The sequence below is a fragment of the Pundamilia nyererei genome, unplaced genomic scaffold, assembly GCF_000239375.1.
Source record: "Pundamilia nyererei isolate P.nyererei 1_Seehausen unplaced genomic scaffold, PunNye1.0 scaffold00039, whole genome shotgun sequence".
Taxonomy (NCBI): domain Eukaryota; kingdom Metazoa; phylum Chordata; class Actinopteri; order Cichliformes; family Cichlidae; genus Pundamilia; species Pundamilia nyererei.
Window position 1 is genome coordinate 1,538,782 of NW_005187440.1, and position 21,050 is coordinate 1,559,831.

Consider the following 21,050-nt stretch of genomic DNA (forward strand, 5'->3'; position numbering starts at 1 on the left):
GGGGGGGGGGGGGTTCTCTCCTATGTTACGGGAGCACAGGGAAAATTGCAAGGCACCCCCCTCTCCCCAGTCAGTCATGATGGATTGGTTTTAATATCTGGTGAAAAGCTAAGATGCACGGTGATTAAAAAGAGAGCGCTTACTAATTCTTTTCCCCCTCTCTTTGCATCTCTTTCTTTCCCGATAGAGGAATGACATCTTGTCAACTGTGCCAGCTCCTTCGTGGGTTGTTTTTAATTGTTAGGTCAGACTTATTAGGCTTTTATTTTGAAAGTAGTGCCATTTTAATTGCCATGCCAAGCCTTCAGTGGGTCTGAAAAAGATTTATGCATGCAAAACAGAAACTACTGTGAAGTCCAGTCGTAGTTTCAGACCTTCTGAATCAAAATGAACCTTGTTTTGTGATGTGTTTGACTTGTGTGTCAAATATGTCCCTTTTGAGAATTTTTATTTTTTTTTGTAATCTTTTTGTTGTTGTACAACTCAATATGTCCTGAATTATCAAACTTACACTTACTTCCCCGATTGTTGGTTTTCTCAAATCATGACTCAGATTGTTTGTGAGGTATAGGATATTTTAACTCTCCCTTGAACACATTGAGGCAAAGGGAGCGCTGTGATCAGTAGAGGGCAATGTTGTGCTACAGATGCACAGATTTAGGAGTCGAGAGAATGGTAGAGAGAGAAATGTGCATCTTTCTGCATTGTCTCTCACTGTGATCACTCCATTTGAACTCCCTGCCTTCACGGGGAGCCAGTGGTTTCTTCTCATATGTGCAACATTATCAGGCCGACAGATGGGCTTGAGAGAAAAGGCCAAGCTTTGTTCGTGTCCGTGCAACCTCTGTTTCTCTAGGTCTGCAAATGCTATTTGGCATTGCATGCTATAAACTAAGAGTAACATACACACAAGCGTGTGTACACACACATGTTTATTCCTCACAATGTTACTAAAAACAGTACCCTTTATACCAACATACGCATCATCACACACGCATTACATGACTTCAAAGAAGTAAAAAGCAGACAGTGCTTCACCGATGGGAAAATATTTAAACATCAGATGTGCAATTCCGCCACTTTTGTTTCTTGAAACGTTTTTCTCTTAAGAACAAACTACTTTCAAAGTGAAGAATCCCTTATGGTTCAAACTTGAGCTCTGAGTAATGAGTACAAGGCAGCAGACACACTCATCTGCAAAGTGTAAGTTTCTAAAACATACAATAGATTGCCAAATTTAAGCTGTCAGAGCTGTAACAAAGCCACAGTTAAAGCCTCAACCCTTTCTACTTTTCCTTGCTTTCTTAAAGCAGAGACATACTCCAGCAAGGCTTGCTCAGATGAGGGGGGGAAAAAACTTCTCTTTGAAGTCTGGTGTATTTGTTGTGTGCCATGCACAGTGTTTTGCAGTCTGCCACGTATGATTCCACACATGATTCCCAGCCACTCAACCGTGGACATCGAGCTGTCACATACGTCTTTTCGGAAAAATGTGACATGATCTAACTCTCATGTCCACTTTTCATGTCACTCCGTGAGAAGAGAAGAGCTTAACATAAATTATGTTCATCCCTGGTAATTTTAGCTGTTTTGGGTTGAATACAAGGAAACATCTGTAATGGTATTATTCCACTGATTCATTTCAGTTTACCAGACTTTTTCTCTGATGATGGATTGCATGGCCTGTATGTTGGTAACCATACCAGTTTATGTATATTTTATTCATATAGCAAGAAATATGCACTTAGCTGCCACTTAATTAGGTACACCTTGATAGTGCTGGGTTGTACCTCCTTTTGCCTTCATAACTGTCCAAATTCTTAGTGTCATGGACTTAACTAGGTGCTGGAAATATTTATTTGTGATATTGATCCATATTGACGTGACCTGTTCCACCACATCCCAGTGGTGCTCTGTTGGATTGGGAGCTGATGACTGTGGAGGCCATTTGACTACCAGCGAACTCACTGTAATGTTAAAGTAGCCGGTTTTAAATGATTTAAGCTTTGTGACATGGTGTGTTAGCTGACAGTAGTTGCACCTGGTGTGGTCTTCTGCTGTTCTAGACTCTCTGTTTCAAGGTTCAGTGTGTTTAGAGAAGCTCTTCTGCAAGCCTTGGTTGTAACAAGTGATTATTTCCTAACCTCCAGGTGAAAATCACATCAACAAGAGAGCTGCTGGTCACTTAATCCCTTTAAGTCTCTCTCTTCTCCATTCTGATGCTTGGTTTGAACTTCAGAAAGCCATTTCGACCATTTCTGCATGCCTAACAGCACAGAGTTGCTGCCATGTGATTCGACGATTAGATAATTGTTTGTTGCAGTTGAACGGTTTTACCTGATAAAGAGGCCAGTGAGTGTATATTTTTCAAATGCAATTCCATTAAAAAAAATATACCCTGACTGACTAAAAAAGAAAAACCCAAAACCGTCACACGGTGATAGGTATAATTGATGCTAGTATCTGTACTGGCTTTTATATTGAATTGATATTCATCCATAATTCTGTAAATAGAAGCCTTTGTAAAAGGAGGCTATATCTATGCCACAGCAACTATTGCATTTACTGTGTTTTTCATTTACTTTGTTAAAGTTAGCCCACATGTTTTACCCTCTTTGCTCTAACTATAGTCCACAGATTGTAAACAAAGTTAGAGTGACTGGGAGAAAACATTAATTACACAGTAGGCAGTCTGAAAATGCCTAAAGTTAAAAGACTTAAATGACTCAGTGGTGTCCATATACTGATGAGAGGATGACAGCTCTGGAGCAGTATTTTAGCGCTAATATAATCATCAGTTGATAAGTCTATAAGTAAGTAAGTACATTTTATTTATATAGTGAATTTGAAATTGAAGTACAGTAAAAAATAAAAGGGTTCCTAAAAATTCATGGTACACACTATTTACATAAAGTACCACAACAACAACAATAACTTGTGCTTCAGCCACAGTTCCAAAGATTAGCATTTTCTAAAAGGTTGACAAAAAAGGTATATATTTAGTTTAGATCTGAAGGTTGGAGGTCACATGGGAGGAGTACCAACTCCTTTTAAAATGAATTTCAGCAGCACTCAAGAGTGGTTGGTAAGCAGTCCTTAATGATTTTGAGGGAGAATATGGACATAGCTGTTTTAATAAAAAAAAAAAAAAAAGAGTTAAAAGTGCCCAAGTTATTCATCAAGCTCTCAGTTAATAGTGGAGGAACAAACAATATGTCCTCTGTTTTGAACTTAGCTAACTGTATGAAACTGTAAGCCATCTATTTTTTAATATCCAAAATGTACTCATTGAGCTGCATTATGGAACAGTGATTTTCAATATTTAAAGGTAAAAACAGATAAATGATATTACAAGATTTTATGTTGGTAAATTAAAAAAAAAAAAACTGGTGGGAGGAACAAGAAAAAAGAAACAGACCCCAAGATTGATCCTTGCAGAACTTCAGATGTCATAACTCGTGATACAGAGGAACATTTTCTAGCGTTAACTGAGAGAGGGTTTTTTTTAGTTTTTTTTAGAGTGTTCGTGAGTTTTAGAACTTTAGACAAAAATGGTAGATTTGAGAAAGGTGGACAATTACTCAGGACATCCACTTCCAAATGTAATTTCTGTAAGAAAGGTTGGACTACTGTGTGCTTAATACATACCATTTCAGTATATAGGACCATAAAAATATGATATTATATAGCATAATAAAATTGTATCTGGTGTTAACAAACAGCAGATACAATTTTTAACTCACAGCATGAATCTTTTTAACAGATTTTATGCTTTTCACGTTTAATTTCATGGTGTTTTGTCCCTACTGTGTGGAGATGCCCTTAAATTGCCAGCACTTAATTGAGAAAGCACTTGCCTCATAAATGCAGAGTGAGCATTTTAATTTTAGGCCTGTCTTGATGGCAAATTGGTATGAATCTGGCTACAAATTCATTTAATGTAAATTTGCAAAACAAAAACAGAACAAATAATGAATTGCTAAATTCATTTTTGCAGCAATAACACTTAAAGTAAAAATAAACACCAATATATGCAATGAAAAGTAAGCCCATAAACCAAACAGAATCAAACATGCCACTGTTTCTGCCCCTACAAATGTCCACAGATTGGTAAAACTTCTCACTAGATCACTCTATAATGACTTATGGCAACATACTATTGACTACTACTGTCCTATGTTTAGAATAAAGCATTTTTTAGAAATAACACAATTATGGCTCCTAAGATGCATCTGGTGTATATCTAAAAATAGACCATAACTTGCACTAGTTTTAGATTTTATTAAACCAAAACAAGCTCTGCTGGGCCAAAGAAAAAATATCCATCTATACACAGCCATGGCTTTTTCCAGTATTGGTATTGCAGACAGGAAGCTGAAGCAGACATGTTAATTACAAGACAGCAGAGTGTAATTTACTCTTACTAATGGGCGGTAAAATGCATTGCTGGGAAAAAACTCACACTGGAAGAAGACTTTAAAATTCATATATTTGATAAATAACTTGCAAAATAACCGTGAAAAATCACTGAAATAAACATGCAGCATACTCTGTTATGACAATTAGCAGTCAGTTATGTTTCATTCGCAGCTCAGTGGGCAAATGATAGAAGTTTAGCACAGTATAGTAGGAACCTAAATGCTTTCCTTGTTATTGTTTTTTCTTTCTTTTTTTTCAAACCCAAATTGTTTTGATCCTGAATTAAATTGTGGCACCAATAATTAAATTGGGAGGTTGCAAAATACTTTACGCTAGTGCTGTTGAAGGAGGTTCATAAGTTAAGAGGATCACTAAAGCATTGGCAAATTATCTTGAGGGGCATTTGAGTGTCTTTATAGAATTTTATGTTGAGGTGTTTGATACCTACTAAGTATTTTCCACTTAAAACCAAAAATGTGAATCTCATAGTGGTTTTCAATGGGATCACTAAAGCCACCCTTGATATTTTTCTGTGTGGGCCAAATAGTCTAACCTGAAGTTCAGACGGACAATGCCATTGCTCTTATGCTAAAGGCACATAGCTGAAAATTTACCCAAAGTCATTATCGCATGCATTTAGAAAACATTGTGGACACACTACTTGGTTTTTTGTTGTTGTTTGTTTTGTTTTTTTTAAACAATTTGGCAAGGCTATACTTTATTTAATGAACCTTTTCAATTAATAAATGAGAAAGTAAATGTGTGGGTGGTGTCTGCTTTAATGGTGCAATTATCACCTTTATTTTCTATGCTTGGCTTTCACTTAAAGCCCATGAGCTCGTCATCTTGTATTTTTATGCAACTGCCCTAACCAGAGAGGTTTTATTGAGTTTAGAGGTCTGCTGCTGGCATGTAGATGGCCTAAAGAAGTAATGAAAACCTTTTTCCTTGATAGATATTTTGCTATTGCTTCAGTGGTTTTGAATATTCAGTCGACTACACATAGGTATTAAACTGAGAAGTTGGTTGCAAGACATTTATACATCACCTTTTGACTGCACCATTAAAGGCACTCAATCAGTTAATATTATAAACAGCTTTATTACTGTGTTATTGTGTTTTTAACTTCTTTAATAATTTCTTTAGGACAGATACTGCCATTTTTCAAAGACAAGAAGCTGGCTGTTCTAGGAGTTCAGTGTTTCTAATTTCTGTCTTTTGATATTTAAAAAAAAGAATATCAGTAGATGCTTACAATGGTTAACACATTCACTTGGCAAGTGAAAGGTTGCTGGTTCCATTCCAGCTGGAGACATGTATCCCATGTTGGGTTGCTTGAAGAAGGATGTCCGGAGCTACCTCCTGTGGTGACCCCTTGTGGCAAGAGAGTAGCTTAAAATAGCTCTACTATGCGCTATCTACAGTGCACAGGAATGTTTGGGGAAAATAGTATCACTTTGAATTGATTTTTAAAGCCAATTCTGCTTTTTTGGGTTGTTTTTTTTTTTTTTGTTAAGGATGTGCTTGAGAGCGACTATATTAAGTCAAAGTGTTGATGAGTTGAGTTGCATTCTTGGTTCTTTCTCTTTGTTGCTGGAAATATAACTACATCTGCTATATATTGAAATGAATTCCTTTTAAGAATGTTTGCTTCCCCAGAATGACTCAAAAGAGAGCTCAGATAATGACTAGCTGTACAACACATATGTGGGTCTTGCTATGTCCTGTCTTCCCTTCTTTGTTTGCTTTTTATAGGGTATGGCACCTTCTCAAGTCAAAGTAGATGGCTAATGAAAACCCTCTGTCTGAAAAGCTATATGATTGATGGATAAAGAAGCTGCCATGGCAGCATAGACAGTCCTTCAGCTTACCTCTGTGCTTAATTCCTTCTCCCGACTGGCATTCCACACTAAAAGATATACACTTCAATTATACATGGGGACGGTGGGGGCACAGGCTGCTCTGCCTTGCCTGAGAACTGATCAATATTTCAGCTCCAAGGGGACCAAACATCTAGCGGAGCAGCTGCTGCTTAACAGCTTTACACAGTAGAGTGGCACACCCAGTAATATGCAGCTATATACTGTGGGTGTGTGTATGTGTGATCGTGGGATTTCAAGGGCCGCAAGAACTACTGCCGAGGTGACAGTAGGGAGAGATGAGAGCCTTGAGGAGGTTTTAGGTGTGTGTGTGTGTGGCTGCTTTCTACTGTGTGTGCTGTGTATTGACTTGATTCTTACTTGACTGTTCTTTCTCCATCCCTATCTCATTTCTCTTTCTGTCACTCCCTCTTTTCCCTCCACAGACAAACACACATACACACAGAGCTCGTCCCTATAATTCGGCTATCAGCGCTCCCCGGGGTCTGCACTGCCTCTGTGTGTGTGTTCAGACAGAAGAAAAGAAAGAGAATCTGTCTGTCTCATACTTTGTTGTTTCAGGCTTAGACATGTCAATTCAATCTTTACCTATTTGTATCTGAAGTCTGGCAGACTTCCTCTATTTTCTTTCATTGTTTTATATTTCCTGCATTCCTTCTGTATTGTGATGCATTTGCAGGATTCAGACAGTGCCCACAGTTTGTTTGCGAGGCATTTCAGACAGGATTTACAAAATGTCAGGAGACCAAAACCTGGGTGACAAGCTAAGACTTAGAGCGAGTGCTGAGATCTGTTGCTGGCGAAGCTGGGATGTTGTAGAATTTTGTCGGAGTTTGAGACAAAGCTGCAAACAGAGGCAGACAAACCGAAGTGGTTGAAGTCAGAAAATGATTGTGAATGTTGTGCTGATCATGAGGAATCATGAGAAAACTGGCCTAGGAGAGTTCAGGCTGTGTTCAAGAATAAAGGTGGTCATACCAAATATTGCCATTCAAGCTCCACCATTTATGGTTGCACATTTCAATGAATTGCTGCAACTATTTCCCACTTTCTTAACAACAGAACTGAGGGGTGGTTTAAGACTTTTTCACAGTAGTGTAAGAAACATATCCAGAAATCCAGGCCAAAACTTCAACATTTCTTGATAACTTAGCTCATTCACCATTTGAATAATGTGATTGGTTACAGTTATGTGTATGTGATTTAGTGCTGCAAGATGGTAGACATAGACAACATAGCACAATAGACATTCTATTACCGTACCAGAAGACTTCATGCACATACAATATATTTTACTTTCACATTTTGTTCTCGTTGGATGACATTTTGAAAGGATGAAATCTTTAAATTTTACTAAATTTTACTAAATAAAACTAAAAATAAGAAACCTATCACCAGACACTTTTCTCAAACGTGAATGGTTTATTATTCTAGCATTCCTTATTGACAATTCCTGATAGTGAATTTATAATGAATAAATTCTGATTTAAATCAGAAGCTGTTTGAAGAAAACAATTAAATTCTACATTTTGATCATCCCCACACATTCATATCAACAAAAGTATTTACATTTACTTTCAGTGGACAGAAAGTAAATGTAGTTCTTATTTAGTCTACTTATATTTTAAGTGATTTCACTAGCTGTTAAAGTTTTCTGTAGTAAAATAGCCTAAGATTTTTGAACACTTAGAATTACTGCCCTGTGAAAGTTCTTGCTGGATAGAAATCGCATCACTGTCACCTCATTCCTCAGAGGGATTCCACATAATTGGGCTATTTCTCCAGTAATTGCTGCAGTCCTCTTTGCCTGATAGCTCGGCTTTTGCCTGTCCTTCACTTGTTTTTTTTCCCTCTCTTTTTTGTCCTTATAACATATCAAACCTCTTTTTTTAAACAACTTCAGCCACATTACACATCTCCTGGGATGCAGCATTTATTACCACTGTGAATGCAATCCAAGCCGGCCCCCCCTTCACTTAAACCCATCACCGAAGTGATGGAAAAAAAAACACATTTTCTCATCAGCTCCAGCTTTAGGCTTTCGCTTGCTGCATCCTCTGTCTTCAGTGTTCCAAAAAGAACTTTTCTTTATAAAGTATAGAACATAACAAATTTATTAGGCCGCCTGTCATGAAAACAGTAAGGCACAAATATTTAACAAAATCTATCAAAACCTTGTTTAAAACTAAAAATTCATGGATAAAAATGTCATTTTGATTAAAGAGCTCGCACCTACTGTTGGATTAAACATTACAGACATAACAGACTCCATCCATTCTCTTCCGCTTATCCTTGTCAGGGTTGTGGGGTGCCTGGAGCCTATCCTAGTTTCTTAGGGCGAGAGGCAGGGTATGCCCTGGACAGGTTGCCAGTCTGTCGCAGGGCTAACACATAGAGAAAGCAACCATTGGCACCCACATTCAAACCTATGGGTAATTTAGAGTTACCAATTAACCTATCCCTACTAACTGCATGCCTTTGGAATGTGGGAGGAAGCATGTGTGCCTGAAAAAACCCCACGCAAACACAGGGAGAACATGCAAACTCCACAGATGATTTAGTTAATTACCAATATTGATATAAACCTTACATTGGGTGATGATTTAATAAACTCTTTAAGAACTATGTAAATTTTCAAAAGCTTATTTTGGCAAAGGTAAGAGTATAAGTGCTAGTCATTTATTCAATTCCACATTTATCCAGGAACAAAAACCACTGCAGCTGGATTCGGTGATCGTTTTTCATAACATGATTAAGATCATTTCTGTGCTGGAGCCCAGTGTGCTTCACATAGATGATCGTTTTCTGACAACGAAGAATAATGGCTGACATATCTGTCCTGTTGATACTCAACAGACTTTGGACCTGTGAGGACCTCTTGTTGAAAGTGTTTTTTGTCTGTCACACATATACATACCAGTCTTACCAGCCCAGAAACGATCAGTGACATTTATTACTGGCCATAAGGAAACCCGAAGCTTCTAACACTGTCATTTTCTCTGCCTCTCTATCATCCGCACCACCATCTCTCATCTCTCCTATGCTAGCGACAGTTATAGAATTTCATACCAAGAGGATTTGTGATGCTTACACCCGCTGGTTCTGTGCCTGTAAAATGATGTGCTGCGTTTCTCTTGCTTTTGCGCTCTCTTTCTCCCGCTCCCTCTCTTCCCTCTACCTCAAGGCGTTGGCTATGCTGCCAAAACTTGTATCAAAGCACTACAGCTAAGAATCTCCCTGAGCACATGTGCTTGCTTAACTTCATAAATCTTCATGAGCTGAGTTGTATGACTTTGAGTTCAACAGGGAAAGTCCAAGGGTAATAGCACATGGTATACAGCACATCTACTTGTACATCTAGAGTTTAGGGTTAAATGTATATGTGTGCTAGCTTACTGCATTGCCTAGTTGTGATTCATTGTACTTTGTTTTTATTGTGTTTTAGCTATAACAATGACTTTTAGTCAGCTTAGCTACCTACAGGTACATGCATTACATGTGAACAACACAGGCATGCAGACATAGGGAACTGGCTGGTTAGCTAAATCCCAGGTAGCTTACACTTTTGTTCCCAGGCTCCTAGCCAATGTGTGGGCTAAATAGAAATGCCCTGTTTGCTTTTCTTTTGGGAAGCCTCCAATGGTTGAACAACAGGTCGATGTCAATTATACTCCAGTTGCTCTGGACCTCTGTTTGCAAAACCAATGCTCATTTGTAGCCTTTTTCTTTTGTGCATTGCCCATAAAATTCCTCTTAGTGCTTGCCTCAGTAGAACAGTTGAATGACCACCTCAAGGGGGCAAGAAGAATTAGCTTTAGCTTTTATACTCTGACAATGCAAAGACAGGATCATAAATGTGTCACTAGTGCCTATTCAGCTTCTTTAAATATAAACATATCCCATAATATAGCAATTCATGTTGCTTGTTTTGTGTTTTCTTCTATAGCCTTAAATCTCACATCATCAGTCTTTCATGGTTTCATTTGCCTCTTCTCTTTCACCCACAAAGAGGTCCCAGAAAACCTCCCCAGAAGCTGCAGACAAGCTTGTTGTTAGCAGTGACAGTGACTTCCAGCCACATGCCTCTGTGCTGATGATGTTTTAATGTCATCCCGTTTCTGTTCTTCCCTCTTTACTCAAGTTATGGGCATTGAATATTTACCCCTGTGAGAATCGATTACTGCTCTGTTGACGGTTGCCGCAGAGTATAACCTCTCATTAGAGCCGACATATGCTGCGCCTGGCGTTGCTGCCGATGCAAGCTGTTTTTTCAATGACATCTCCCAGTGTTCCCATGGCGTTGTGAGCAAGATCTTACAACACTGCCTTGAAGTGAAAGTTGTGGGGAAAGAACTGCTATTATGTTGGATGGCAGATAGTACAAACTTAGAGATGTGGCAGTGTAATTGCTGGTTGGAACATAATACACATATATATCCATATATGGGGCTGAACATACAGAGTTCAAATTTGTCCTTTTTAAGTTTTGATAAAGTAAAGGCCATAGCCTCCAGTACAACTGGCCGATTGGTTGCTCGGTATACTTGTCCAAGTTCTATTGGTATTTGCCACTGCTACCTTTGTAAGGAGTAAAGGAGCAAGTGAGCTTCTGTGGAAAAACAAGTCACTTAGTTGAGTGTAAACGCTTTGTCGTATGTTTTGTTTCATATTGTGACACATTTTTTTCTGCTGGCAGTGTCAAGACTGCACGAAGACCGGTTCAACCCCCAGACTGCTACGATAGCAGCGTGCTCATATAATACATGCAGTGGTTATGTGGTTTAGTATTCTTTTGCTGAAATATACAACACTTTACCTGAAAAATATTTTGTCTGGATGGGAGCACATGCTATATAAATCCCTCAGCATTGATGATGCCTTTCCAGATATGCCCAAATGTGCTACTGATCTTGCCTGAGCTTGCCATTCAAAACAAGCTAATATTTTTCTTAAAATCATACATTTTCTCAGTTCAAACACTTGATATGTTTTCTATGTTCTACTGTAAATAAAATTTGGGTTTATAAGATTTTCAAGTCTTTGTCTTTTGTTTTTATATACATTTTATACAGTGTTTGGACTTTGGCTCTGTTCAGAAACAGTCCATCCATCCATCACTATTATTATGCAATACATGGTTGCGGAGCTGTCTTGGGGCAGGAGGCAGGGTAAATTGTGGACAGTTTGCCAATCTGTTGCTCGGCTAATGTACAGAGACCGATAACCATACAGTCTCAAGGGCCATTTAAAATTACCAGTTAACCTAACATGGATGTCTTTGAGCTGTGTGAGGAAGGCAGAGTATCTGGGGAGAACTTATTAGGAACTATTAGAACTATTAGGAGACAGTACTAACTATCACACCGTTATTGTATGAAGAGTAATTGTTATATTATTATTGATTATTGATGGTAAATGTATCTCCTGTAAGAGGCAGGATCTTAACAACACCGACGAGCAAAGAACGCTCCACCTGTGAATTTGTACTAGAAAATGACCTAAATAAGACTCAGTATAGCTACAGCAGTATCAGTCAGAACACTTGTTATTATTTTATCTTTAGTTGAGCTTGTCTGTTTCAAAATGTTCAGTCACGGCTGTTCTTTTTAGCTCTGACTACATTTCGTCTGTAAATCTGAATAATTGCAAATTGAATATGGGAGGTATTTGCTCTATGGGGACATGAAGTGGGATTTTTTTTTTGTTCCAGAGACTGGACTGAAATCAATTTGGAGTTGTATCAAAGCATTGGAGCGTATGAAAAAGGAATTCAAGCTTGAACTGGAAATTCATCATGAACAATGTCCATATTTGGATTGCTTTTAGACTGGGGACTGCGTCTTTAACCGCAATGCAGATTCTACAGTATCACGGTGGGAGGGAGTTTGGGTGAACATGATAGAATATGCCCCCCCCCCCAAACCCAAAATGTCTTGTTATACAACTTGGGGATAGGTTCAAAAGAAGTTCGTTCAAAAATGAGGCTTTGATTTGGGAGTTAAGGTTGGAAATAAATAAACTGAGTGAAAGTAAAGTTTTCAGTCCATGAATACTGAATGACATGCATCTAGGGATGTGGGATATTTTTACTTTCTCAGCTCAGCCAGTGTTTGTTGTTGCTAAAATATCTGTCTGAATTCCAGCTCAGCAAACAGAGTAAATGCTCAGTGAGGAAATGTACACCATCATTTCTGAGAATAAGGGAGGATTTGGATTAAAACAGATTGAGTATTTTAAAATTTAATACAAGTTTCTCTAAAATTCTTCATTGGAAGCTTGTTGGTCAAAACAATTTCCTCAACAGTTCTCAGCTTCTATGTTTAGGCTTTGAACAAAGGGAAATATGTCATTGTTGAATTTCTTCCAACAGGGAGTTTCTTTTTTAGCAGAGACACCAGTTTGTGAACCACACTATTCTGTAAGTGTCAGCTTCCTTGTTGATGAGGCAAAGACTAGTGGGTGTAGATACAAGCAGACAAATAACTAAACCAAACCATACGAGTACCTTTACTTCCCATGTTTTACATTTGTATTCACCAGTGTTTGTATTTTGAAAAGAAGTCATTTAAACTCACCGTGCATAGAGATAAAAGCGATGTGGCCGAAATAGGAATGCCTCAGAGGCTTTGAATTTGAATAAATGGCTCAGTGGTGGCTGATAGCTGGGTCTAAAGATGAACAGGGTCTGCCTCAGTAGGCTGGGAGAAATTGGTTCTATATTTCAAGATAGCTCATGTCTACTTATACCGTTTTGTTTTGTTTTTCCTTTTGATGCCGTCATGTTCTTCTCTATGGTTTTGAAAAACAACAGGCTTTATTGTGCTCAGGGACGAATGGATCAGAGAGAATTTGTGGGCCTCTTTATCTTATTCAGGCCTTTGTGCATGTAAATCAGTGTGGCTCTGCTGTAGGTAGGCTGTTATTTCGAATTTGAATGACTGTCCCTTCTGAACTAGTTAAATAAAAAAAAAACCCAAGGTCATCCTCACCTGCATAATCCTATGGTTTCTTTATCAGGGGACATTCCCTCCTCTTGAATGTTAGATTTGCCAATCAGGTATTCTGGTCAGGATGTTTGGCTCATTCTTTTTAGAGACCTGCAATATGGAGACTGACACAGATGTGCTTGGAGTGACCACAGAGAATCCGAAGATGGTAAATGGTAGAAATTTTGAAGTCTTTTTAAAATAAAGAAAAACATCTAACAAGATGTATGCTATCGTGATTGGAACGAAGACAAGCAATCTGTTACAATTACAAAGCAATTAAATAAATCAAAGAAATATGCTTGTGAGCAACCTGTACAGCTGTTGCTGTTTTCCTGTCAATATTATTCAAGAATGAAGCTTGATTGCATGTTGACGTATTTATTCTGTGTACCATGTTTCGGGCTTGCTGGCTTGTTTGTTTGTTTCTTTCTCTTTGTACTTATGTACCTTTTATTTCCTACCATATGAAGTGGCTATTAATAGCCACATTGATTTCATTCACAGTGATCTGAAGTGAATGCATACCAGGTGCACACTAAATATCTCTGCACTGTGTGTTTTATGTGGTATGGTATTTTTTTCACTGTTTTTTAAATGAATTAATGACCTGGGGAAAGGGAAGCCATGTGCCTTTAAAAAATCCTAGTCAGAACAACTATGTGTAGAATTGCTGTGTAGTCATGGCAACTTTCAATTTGTTTTACTGGTGTACTTTTGTAAGGTGGTAAATCAGTTTCTTGTTTTTAGCTGTTTATTCTCAGTGTCCCCGGGATCCCGGTTTCGTAGTCCAAATAGTAAATGTGTATTTTGTTCCTAGTTTGATTATCCTTGTACTGCAGTAACTCAAATGACAGCAACATTTGATGCTTCAAGCTGAAGTAGGTACCAGGGGATTGTACACCATCTGTACTTGTTTATAGGTCATTTCCCTGAAATGATTTTCAACATACGCACACAGTTTAATGGCTATATGTCATATAAACCTTCTTGAGCTTAGTACTGTCTGCATTATGCTTTCAATTTGTGCTAAATATGGAACATACATCTAAAAACATGTATTAAAATTGCTTGCCTAGTTATTGTTCTCATTGTTCTGTTACTTGTTACACTTATTACATTAATATTCATAACCTGTTATTTTGTAAAATACATTTTTAAAGCAAATGTTTATTAATATAGTGTTAATGTAAACACTAATTTGCATACAGTGTTTAGTGTAATTTACTTTAAAACCATGTGCTGAGTCATGAAGTATAAGGAGGACGAAAGATGTTGGGGTACCTTTCACCTGTAGATGCAACTCTTCATCAGCTAAGTGATTTGAAAGTTTTGTTGTCTTCTTTAAGCAGTACAGTTTAGATCCCAGATGTCTGTGATTGACAGGTTGCTGCCTTTGTACCATGTTATATAGAAATTTACACCTTGGATGCCACACATAGGTTAAAAAACTATTAAACAAAGCAAGATGATGATGGCCAACACGTAAGAGGAGGCAAAACCAGGTTTCCACAAATCATTGGCCCTGTTATTTTCATTTTGGCTTAATTTCGGATCTTGTTTTACTCCTTGTGTTTCTTTTTCTAGGTACTGTATGTCCATACCTCTTTGACTTTACCCAGCACACTGTTGGTTCTGGAGTTGGTGTCATTATCACCCAGACCGGACTGCTCTCACCAGGCTCTGGGACGAGGCTTTACTGTCCTGGAGCTTTTCACCAACAGGCCAGACACCCCAGCTGCTGATGGGGAGAGAAGGTGATTAGTCCATTCTTAATTCCTCTGCCGAAGGATTAATGAACTTTCTCATGAAGAGATTATTAAAGAGCAGGTGTATTTAGAGTGAAAGAGTTTCTGCCAGAATATTATCCAGGGACTTAGAGTTCACCTAGTTTGCTTGGTCTTTCAAATTTTTAGATCAGTATTCATGTGTAACATATAGATATGGCTTTTTACTCCATGTAGACCTACTATTGTGTGTAAGGTGTTTAAATCAACTAGGGTTTGCCATGTTGGTAAGTACAGTGGAACCCCGACTTACGAAATTAATTCGTTCCTGAGGGTCTTTCGTAAGTCGAAAATTTTCGTAAGTCAAAGCACCCATCGCGCCTTGAGTGAACGATAGGCTAATTGCTAACTGCAACAACAATGCATCGTTCAAGTGGAACAGCGAAGCGCAATTACGAAAGCCAAGGGGGTTGTCACATGATTCGGAAGGCATTGTGGGCATTGTAGGCATTCTGGGCTCAGCCAATCAGAGCCAGCGGATTTCATTACGCTGGCATTTTGCCGTAACACAGGCAGAAATATTGCCGTTAAGTGCCTTCATAACTTGAATTTTTCATTAAATGGGGTATTCGTAAGTCGGGGTTCCACTGTAGTAGAATTATATGTAACATGTGTGTTTTTGTTATGTGGGGATCTATAGGAGTTTTCTTTACGTGTGAAGTCATGGGTGTTGGTGTTATTTTACATCCTAGGCTGAATCTACATCACGGATCACCAAGAGCCTTGCTTCACCCTCTAATAAAGGACGCTGTTGACTGTAAGAATACTTTATTCATACTATCTATTTATCAGGTGTATTCACTTTAGGTATTTTTCACTAGAGTACTCTGGCATGAAAGCTGCTAGGACCACAGTGCATGTGGTCTTTAGCAGTATTTACTTCCAGGCCAGCGAATCTACCTGTATTTGACGTAAAACTTTGACGCCCGCTTAATTTTTAGCTGGGGTTAGGGTTAGAGAAACGGCTGTCAACCAAATGTTTTGAGCTGAACAGTTTTGAACTTTGCTACATTACAAAAATGTGAGCTGTTCAAAAAGTGCATTATACCTGTGATTCATTTGCTGCTCATACTATCTGAAGGGATTATGTCATCAGGTGTAACCTTTGGAAAGGTTACCGTTATTGTAGTGGTGACCTGTTCTGTCAGTTTTTTCTTTGTACAGAGTCAATCTGCATAAATCTAACTCACAAAACTAAATGCTCTGTACTATGAGCTACAAAATTCAGGGAAGCAAAATAAAATAGTTGCAGAAGTTATTTTAGGTCAGCTAAACTGACACAGAGATACTAAAACTTGACTGATGACTAAAGAAGTCTTTGGTGGGAAAAATCAAACAGTTGTTTGCAGTTGGTGCTAGAATAAAAAGTTACAGCTGATAAACAGTATAATAGAGAATGACAGCCAAATGCGAAATAGAGATCAGAGATATAGTAATTATAGTGAGATGATAGGACATCAGGAGGCATTGTGTGGGCCCTCTGCCATGTAAAGTGACGCAAAGATGTGTCATTTGTCAACTAGTATTTTAACTTTTTTTTTTTAACCAGGTACCATCGCATAAAGATAGCACTTTGGTCAGCTTACATGAAAGAGGGTGTTCAAGAGAGAAAAGGCAGTGACAGATAGCCAGACGTCACACTGTAATGATGATAAAGATTTTTTATGGCCTCTCAGCGCTTGAATCTTGTTTAAAAATAGTGATCATGACGCAAACTTTCAGAAATATTTTCCATTTGGTCGATCACATCTAAGTGCCACAAAGGTGTGTGTGTAACAAACTAAGAACAAGGGCTAGAAAGAGAGGAACACTTTACAGCAGAGGCAGTAGAGTTATAATAATTAAAAAAATATATACAGTTTTTTTAAGCATGTCATTTTTGACAGATTACAACTCCGAGGTCCATCTACAGTAACATCGAGTAATTGACCTGAATCATTTTCAAGGACAGTGCTCAAGCTAACAGTTGTTTTATTAACATAACATCAAGCGTTACATGGTAGAATCCTCACTCAAAGACTTTAAGTGAGTCTGGGACCATGGGTCACAGAAGGCTGCAGCTGCACCTTTGTGCAAAAGAAGGGCAGCCTCCAGGATTTCCTTCTGGTGAAGCCACTCCTGGCAGGCTTGGAAACTCCTGTTTTAAGATGCTTTTGCCAACTTTTGATCCTTTCCCCTGGGAGAAATGTTTCCACTTCAAAACTGTTTTAGTGCTAATGGAAAAAGAGACAGATTAAATAAATTGTAGGTACATTATGACATAATTTTTATAACCCTATCCTTTTTAAAATCGACAAAGAGAAAGTCTAACATAACCTGATTCCCGGAGTGGGCATTTCTTAGCGTAGACGATCTAGTCATCAATTTTGCAAATTTATATAGGCTGACAGAGGCATCCCCTACCTGATGTTAGAGAGGAGAGAGGTGTGATGTAACGGGGTTTCTGACACCAGCAGTTGTACCGACCCTAAAGCCTGCTTAAGCCACACATTTGAAGCAGACACCTTCTTCACCTTGAAAATATTTTCCTAGGTAGCACTTGGTCAGTGGATTATTGACTATATGACCTCAATGGCTTTCTTTTTAAAGGCCATTTTCCCCCTTTGAGACAAAATGCAGGTTTTCGCTCCCTGGTAAAAGCTGACAGTTTTGGTTATCTGGTTTACCTTAGATTTAGAGTTGTTTTGGATAATTCTTGGGTTTTCTGCTAAAGCACTGGGTTGATCTAGAATTGTCTTTGACTTAAAGCCAAGGCTATGAATTACAAAACAGACGTGCCTCACAGTATGAATAACACGGTGCCCAGTGAGAGCCAGAGTTCCTGTCTTGGCTATCATGTCACATGAATATTAGAAAACCTCCTCTCAAACGGACTGTTATGCTCTCTGAATTATTAAACATAAGGCTGTTATTTAGTGGAAAGTTGCTTCTTTCTTTTAAGAGCCATGTTGCTGCTGCTTTTGCTGTAGCTCTTTTGTGTCCAAAGCCTTTTTTCTTAACTTTTAATAACTTTTAGTTTCATCCACTGTGACAGAGACCCGCAGTCCCTATCTGCTGGGTGACATGGAATACTTAGGAGTGGTTTTATTATTTTATTTTATTTTTTAAATAAGTGTCTAAAAAAATTTTGTGCAGAAGTGAATTAAGCACGTTCTTATAGTGGCCATTCATGTCTTATGGTGTGGAAGAATTATAATGAGAAATCATTCCCTAGAGGATGTTTCTTTTTACCCTTCATTCATTAGCAATTCCACATTATGTAATTTCCCTGACTTTGTTTTTGAAAATACTGTGGCTCTAGAGAAGGATAATATCTTTTTTTATGTCTTGATGTGTTGCAAATGAGTCTGGGGTTAAAAGTTGAATTGAATAAAAGTGAATGAATTTAAATAAAAAATGGCTGGATTTCCACACGTCTGCTATATTACAGAGATAGCAAGCATTATAAACCCTCTAATGCTTGCTTGATAGCAACCATTAGAGGGTGTTTCCTTATAGTAATTATAAAAGCTGCTAGCTTAAGGGCTCACACATTTTAGTCCAGAAATGACCACACACAGCAAACATATCACTTTTCCATCTCTATGCACTCTATGCAGTCTTGTGAAAAAATAATAGCACACTTACTGGTTCCATTAGGAATAAAAGGGTAAGTAGCAGGCAGGTGTTGCTATATAGATACACTTGATTAACTGATCTTCAGTAACTGTGACCATCTGAATAAAATAATACGTTTTGACAGCCTGCTGGTCTGGAGCACAATGCTACAGTTTTCTCAGAAGTGGACATCCCAGCAAATTCACCCCAAGGTCAGTTTGTGCAATGCTCAGAAATTGCAAGAAAACCCAAGAGCTACCCCAGTTAGGATGTTAAATGTTAAAGTTCATGACAGTGCAGTTAGGAAAAGACTGAACTGTAATAGCATGTTTGGAAGGGTTGTCAGGAGAAATCCTGTTCTTTCTAAAAAAGAATCTGGCAGCAAAGTTGTATCTCAACAAAAGACTTTTACAACAGTGCCACTTGGACTGATGAGACCAAAGTGGAGATGTTTGGCCATAATACACAGTACCATGTTTGGTGAAAGTGAAACACAGCATATCAGCACAAACACCTCATACCAACTCTCAAGCATGGTGCTGAAGGGTGATGGTTTTAGGCAGTGTGTGATTATCAAATACTTTTATCAAAATAAAAAGTATGTCGTACAGCTCTCTCCATGGCCTTTCATCATATATCTTATAGTTAATTTGGTGTCTTTCATTTTTTCCCAAGGTCAACTTTGACCTTGGGAGCTAATGATCAAGGTCAAGGTCAACCACTTAAGCCAACTGAGGTACTCATGCCCTCAAGGCCTGGTAGATTGGTTTGAAGTTTGAAGATGATCCATGAAAAACCTGTGGATAATATAAAGCTTTTTACATTTGGTGTGTGACCTTGACCTGATTTTCACCAAAATGTAATCAGCTTTAGCTGTTATGGGTTTATACCATCACACAAAATTTGAGCATCAAATCTTTCCTATCTGTCAGACAGATAGACGGAAAGACAAATGAACAAATGGAATTACATAGTCTCTCCCTTTGGGGGAGAAAAAAAGATGAAAGTGCTAAAAGCTTAAAAAAATTACAATAAACAAAAAAATCTGTAGTATTTTTTCTCTTGTCTATTGATGTATTAAACCTTATACTGCTTCTATTTATGTCTTTGTGATTGTGTGTACTGTGTAAATACTGTGTGAACCTGCCTTATTCAAAAACATCAAGAAAACTTTGAGCCATCTATATACAATAGCAGGGCTCTAGACTAACTTTTTGACATGGGCGCACCGGTACGCCTAACTTTAAAAATTTAGGCGTACCGGCACAAAAGTTAGGCGCACTCAAATTTTTCAACCGCATCGCTTAACACCGCAGTTTTACATGTGCACTTTCTTTGGGGGAGGAAGTCCATACAGACAATATTAATTTCTAAATTATTAACTAACAAAGTTGTGCTTCAAGTGCTTTGTCAATATTGTAAAAAAATGTTAAACTTAATCATCATCTTGGCCTCCTCTGACGACCTGTTTGCTGCTGTCTGGTGCTGAAAGGCCGTGGGGAGAGGGGACACTTGGGCAGTGCATTTATTGCAGCATATAATGTGTTTTCTGGATACATTGTGCTTTTTCAGCATTCAAATATTGATGGCACCGTGTCAGAGCACTGGCTATGAATTTCAGACAGATCAGGCCTTAACTTAACAAAAAAGTTATCAATAGTTCTTTTCATCTTTTCTTATTACCCACAGCTACATCCACTTCTCTCAGGCGTAGGCTGCTCACTAGGGCTGGGTATCATCACTGATTTCTATAATCCATTCGATTACGGTTCTCAAAGTCCTGATTTGATTCAATTTAGCCTCAGACAGTCAGAAATATTATAATTCTGATCATTTATCAGTACCGATACACATGAGACTTCATCAGAATTGTGAAAATCACAGCAGATGCCTTTGTGTGAAAGTAACTGAGAATAAAACACAGGAAAACATGAAGGAGATTTTCCTGGTCTGGCTTTTTATAGCAGATAACCTTAAAAATATTCTGCAATATTCTACAATTTTGCATAATTTTAAGAAATTTATATTTCTTCAGTATTGAACAGCAGAAATTAGGCTTTCTTGTCCGAGGTCATTTAAGTGGAAAAAGAAAAAGCGCTGTAAACAACGGTAGACTGGTGGGTAATAAGCGAATGAATAATGCAGAAAACAGATTTGAGACGGGAAACTGTTCCTGAAGTACAGAGAGAGAGAGAGCTGTGCAGGAAGTGTGATTTTTATCGTGGTGGAAGCAAAACAGCAAAAGTCAGAGGGAATTCATGACGACATTGATCAAATGTGAAGTGCAGTTTGTTGCTTCTTTTGCTGCTGGCTCGGCGAATTTTGGTTGGAGAGAGACAAAACCTGCAGCTCAGAATCAGCGCAAAAAGACGTAAACACAG

General features: G+C 38.2%; 1 protein-coding gene across 3 annotated transcripts in view; it reads left to right on the forward strand.

The window, feature by feature from the left end:
• Nucleotides 1-21,050, forward strand: part of nphp4 (nephronophthisis 4) — a 173,745-nt gene that overhangs the window by 7,380 nt on the left and 145,315 nt on the right. For all 3 annotated transcript variants that reach the window (XM_013910278.1, XM_005730733.1, XM_005730732.1), the window contains exons 4-5: nt 14,873-15,042; nt 15,765-15,829. In XM_013910278.1, coding sequence (XP_013765732.1) covers nt 14,873-15,042; nt 15,765-15,829 — 235 coding nt within the window. The remainder of the gene's footprint in view (nt 1-14,872; nt 15,043-15,764; nt 15,830-21,050) is intronic.